Raw genomic sequence first — 5,221 nt, forward strand, 5'->3', positions numbered from 1 at the left:
AAGCATATCTAAGTGGGAGATGAAAAATTTTCCTTAAAAGAAAGAAAAGAAAAAAAAAATGTGGGAATTGAAAAATGTCAATGGCCATAACAATATTGTTTTTCTTTTCCTAGAGACATAGGTAAGAAAACAGGATCACATTGGTACGAAAATGACACATAATTTATGAATTATAGAATAGGGAAGCTGTGGCCAGCTTCTTTCTATATTTCGAATAGTCAGAACTGAATTATTGCATTGTTGGTGTATTAAGAATATAATATAATTAATTAATTTTTTTTATTGAGTTAAATTTTGTAAGTATAAGTTGTAATTTCACATAGAGTAATAATATATTATGGATCTTAGCTAGGTTTCTTTTTTTTTTTTTTTTTTTTTTTTTTTTTTTTTTTTTTTTATTTTTTACTTCTGGGAGCTCCGAACTCCGATTTTTTTAAATCCAGATGTGAAACAATATCGTTTTACATCTGAATTTAAAATAAAAATAACTAAACGACGTCGTTTCTTCACACGCGGGTCCAAAACGCAGGACCTCCCTTATTCATTCTTCCCCTCACTCTCTTTCCCTTTTGAATATCTCCTCTGAATCTTATTTTCATTTCTATGTTCCCTCTCTGGGCCTCCTTTCTCGTTCACTTCTCAGGCCAACCTCCATCTCCATTTGCCATTGTCTACGCTATTCAACCTTTGCGACGCCGTAACTCGTAAGTATAGTCCGACTTAGAGCCCTAAATTAATTAATTTTCGCAACGGTCATTTGTGATGATGTGTTGGGTTGCCTGGCAATGGAATTAGAATGTCAAAAGTTGCAGAGCTAGCTAGGGTTGATTATTATTTGGGATGCCGCCAGCCGATTCATGCATAATTTGTTCCTCATGATGTTCTAGCCGATACTACATATATACATGTAGCTTGTTGGATACAAAAGGGAAACTACTTCCCACGACTCATGAAATTAAAAGCTTAAAGGGGTCGATTTAGATTCATGATCTTTGTGAATTATTAAAGATTGAACTGATCATCGATCAGGGTTATTTTGTTCTAGGGTTTGTAACAAATTAAACATGATGATCATGCCCTACTACTAGTCTACTACTTCCGGTTAATGAATATTTGATTATGAGTATGATTTATTTAAACTAGCACATGAATATATAGATTGAATGAATATACATAAACTATGATACAAGTTGTCATCTTGTACTCAACATTAACCAAAGTATGTGTTTTTAAATATAGTAGGAATTGGTACAATGCAATCAAAAGATTTTAATTTTTTGGTTAAATTTGAATGGTGGATATATATGTGTGCGCGCATGCGGAAAACAAGATTTTAGTCTTTTGCTTGAGAAATAGGCCTTTGACTGTTCGATTTTGTCATGCCATGATCATCAACCTCAACTATCTCCTCAAACTCTTAAAAGTCCTCCATGACAGATTAGAATTTAGGTAAGTGGAAAAACTCTTTTATAATTGTTTCCCTTTTCATTTTTCCTACTTTGTTTTTGTTTTTTGTTTTTTTGTTTTTGGTGTATTTTAGTATTTTCTTTACTTGGACGGAACTCACCAAAGGAGAGAGTCACTGATCATGATCAATAATCTAGATTTCAAAGAAAGAAATCTGAATTTGGATTCCAAATAAAGCTAGCTAGCTAGCTAGGTATAATCAATTTTCAAACCCAGTACCATTTCTTCTTGTCTAGTCTTGATCTTCTAGCTAGCTAGCACTTGATAATTAAAAGACGTTTACATCTAATCATGATCTCGATAATCTTTGGTCAAAATGACTAACAACTCCACCAGTACACATCATCATCACCATCAATGTTATAGGAGTAAAATAGCTAACTGTGAGAGCTTAAGCCAAACTACTAATTAAATCAGCTACCTAACCAAGAGAAACTAATTAGAAACATGGTGGCAGTAGAAGTGGAGTACTGTAAGTAGTTATGGTACTTATAACTTTTTATGGACAAATAATTTTATTAGAAAGATGGAGTTTGAAATTATTAAAGAGTAATGTTAGATATAATGTTGAAATATATACACATCGTGTAATTTTTTTGAAAAAAAATAAAATTTATTATTACAAAATTATTTTTCGTTTAAATTCTAGATTTATCTATTTTTTCAAAGGAAGTGTGCGGGACACTTTAATATTATAAATATCATTTTCGTTCTTAAAATTTCTTTAAATTATTCAAATTTAGATGCTAGATAATTTACAAGAAAAAAAAAAAAGACGAAGTCAAGACGAGTAGTCCAAATTCCATAAATCAAGATCAGAAGAGCAGCCATGCATGAAAATATTTTGGATTGACAGACTTGTGAAAGCTCCTGCTTATAAAGTGGAATATTGCTTTTTCAGTCTAATAAAACATGACGGAATCAAGAAGAAGAGATTATCAATATATATAACCTACTCTCGTTCACGGCTGTACCCATGTCGACGTAATTGCGTATGTATGTAGCTCAGCCTGGCTACACCATTTTTGCCTATATAAAGAAGCTCCTCCCCCTGCTTTGGAACTCAAGTACCGCCATTGATTCAGTACTACTGGGCAATATTTAAAGATATTGATCATGATCATGTGGTTCTTTGTTCTATGTCTTACTGCTTTACTTGCAGTTGGGATTAGTCACTGGGTTTACATGTGGCTTAACCCCAAGTGCAATGGCAAGATTCCTCCTGGTTCTATGGGCTTTCCCATTATTGGTGAAACCTTGCAGTTTTTCGCTCCTCATCCATTTCACAACATCCCTCCCTTCATTAGAAACAGAATGGAGAAGTACGTTACATCATATATATATTATTCTATCGATCATGAATACTAAAGTTCTAAAAGATATATTGCATGTATGAGTCTTCCTACTTATTAGCCGATATAGAGGATGTACCTGCATTCTTTCATTTAAGAATATAATACAAATAATTAATCTTGTTCTTAACGCCCTCTGCGTTAACCAACAGAATAAGATTATTTTGCATCTATCATAGAATTGTGTATTAGCGATGCGTGCAGTAGAGAACACACTCTCCACACTTACTATAGTTTTACTCATATCAGAATTGCTATCTTAATTTTCCTTTACTGATCCCATTTTAATATTCTTAATTATTGTCCATGATTTCATTAACTTGCAAATTTATTTGGTTTTGTTTTTCCACTAATTCAGGTATGGGGCGGTATTTAGAACAAGCTTAGTTGGGAAAAAGGTGGTAGTTTCCACAAATCCTGAAGTCAACACTTACATTTTCCAACAGGAAGATAAATCTGTCTTATTATGGTACACAGAGAGTTTCATGAAAGTTCTTGAAAAAAAAAGTATTCTCACTCGTACCTCAAGAGCTTGATTCTACACCTTGTTGGCCTCGAAAACCTTAAGGCAAATGTAATGAGCGAACTGGATGCAGTGATTTGCAAACATCTACATGCTTGGGCTAGACATGGAATTGTGGACTTGAAAGAAGTAACCTCAAATGTAATAGTAATATTGTCGGAATTCATGCGATCTATAATTTTTATTAATTTTCTCAAATATTGATCATATATCTAATTTCTATTATTTTGTAAATGTTATTTGACTATGCTGCTAAGCAGTTGATGAGTTATGATGAGTCAAAGACACTCTTGAAATTGGCAGAGAATTTCAAAGCTTTTATCTATGGTCTTCTCTCTTTTCCTCTTGATATCCTTGGCACTGCATACCATGCTTGTCTCCAGGTACTAATTATTATGTGAATATTGCTCATAATATTAATGGAAATAATTAATAATTATAAGAAAAATGAGCATGCAGCTTGTTTATTTCGTTTTCTTATGTCTTTGAATAATATTTAATATATAAATTAATTAGTTTCATTTTGTGTTTGATTTTAGGGACGTAAAAATGCTACAAAGATAATTGCGGATATCTACAACGATAGGAAAACATCAAAGATTCATCGTGGTGATTTCTTGGATCATTTGCTTGAGGAAGTGGAGAGTGAAAAGTCTTTTTTGAATGAATCATCTGCCATTGACTTGGTCTTGGTGCTTCTGTTTGCTTATCATGAAACTACTTCGACAACCTTAATATTACTACCAAAGTTTATCTCTGATCATCCAGACGTGCTGGCTGAACTAACGGTTTGTAATAATTAAGATTGTTTAAAGTTAAAAACTTTTTTTCAAGCCTTCTTTTGATCTTCATGTTTAATTAGAAGTGATACGTATACAAAGAAAATTTATAAAAATAAACTTATGAATTGATATAATCTTATGTAATTTTTTAGATCTATTTTATAATAAAAATAATTTTATAATATGATATATTGTATCAAACTGCATTAATTTATATATTTATTTTTGTATAATTTATTTTTGGTAAAAATATTTATATATATATATTTATATATATATGAGGATTGATATATTAATTAATTGAAGGAAATGATCATATTTCATATGGCAGAAAGAGCACGAGGAAATTCTGAAAAACCGTGATGATGAGATATCTGTTAATACAAGCTTGGATAATTTTGTCTTCAAAATCTTTTTAAAATTACAATAATATCCCTCTCAAATTACAATAATTTCCATTTAATGAAATATATCAATGGGTCTGCACACGCAGTCCACACGCAATCCTCACTTGGGTCTCCATCCCGGAGTCCCCTATCTGAGTGTCCCTAAAGACCGCGACCGTTTAAATCGCAGCCTTGGAAGAATTGGCTGAGGCGGCTCCCTCTTTGACCACCACGAGGTCATTGGAAGACCCCAAAATTGAAGAAGGGGTTATCCTAATCATCCACTAGAGCAAACTCTTACCATCGAGCAGGAAGGCGGGGAGGCTTCGCTAAGATTTCCAAGGTTCTCGAGACCGAAGGTGTACTTGAGTAGGGAGGTGCACCTGTCCACAAGGCAGGAGGGGGAACCAAGTCGATGAGAATCGAGTTGGGGTTCGTCGTCACAAGCAAGGCGAAAAGGACACCTGTTTTGGCATCAGTGGTCTATCATCATGTATAGGGTATGTCCGGGCAGGCCCTAGAGCCATGACGTAGGGGCATCGCTTGCTAGGGGGAATTTGGGAGCCGAAGGAAGGGGAGCCCAAGGCCTAGCTCAGGCTATGATCGGGCTCATGTCGAGGCCGTAAGTCGGGAGGCTGGCAAGCTGAAGGACTTCTTCTCCTCAGTAAGAAACTTACTTAATTTTTAGTCTGTTACTTCTTGTTTCATCTC

General features: G+C 34.0%; 1 protein-coding gene and 1 long non-coding RNA gene across 2 annotated transcripts; both read left to right on the forward strand.

The window, feature by feature from the left end:
* Positions 1-2,421: 2,421 nt before the first annotated feature.
* LOC121247547 lies at positions 2,422-3,310 on the forward strand. Its single transcript, XR_005937255.1, has 2 exons — positions 2,422-2,789; positions 3,178-3,310. It is a non-coding gene; the product is annotated as an uncharacterized LOC121247547 (long non-coding RNA).
* A 70-nt stretch (positions 3,311-3,380) lies between these two features.
* LOC121246562 (cytochrome P450 87A3-like) lies at positions 3,381-4,719 on the forward strand. The gene is made up of 5 exons (XM_041144738.1): positions 3,381-3,483; positions 3,576-3,725; positions 3,882-4,130; positions 4,456-4,524; positions 4,618-4,719. Exons 1-5 carry the CDS (start codon positions 3,397-3,399, stop codon positions 4,717-4,719), a joined length of 657 nt encoding a protein of 218 aa, XP_041000672.1. The 5' UTR covers positions 3,381-3,396.
* The last annotated feature ends 502 nt before the right edge of the window (positions 4,720-5,221 follow it).

The sequence above is a fragment of the Juglans microcarpa x Juglans regia genome, chromosome 1S (assembly GCF_004785595.1).
Source record: "Juglans microcarpa x Juglans regia isolate MS1-56 chromosome 1S, Jm3101_v1.0, whole genome shotgun sequence".
NCBI classification, from domain to species: Eukaryota; Viridiplantae; Streptophyta; class Magnoliopsida; order Fagales; family Juglandaceae; genus Juglans; species Juglans microcarpa x Juglans regia.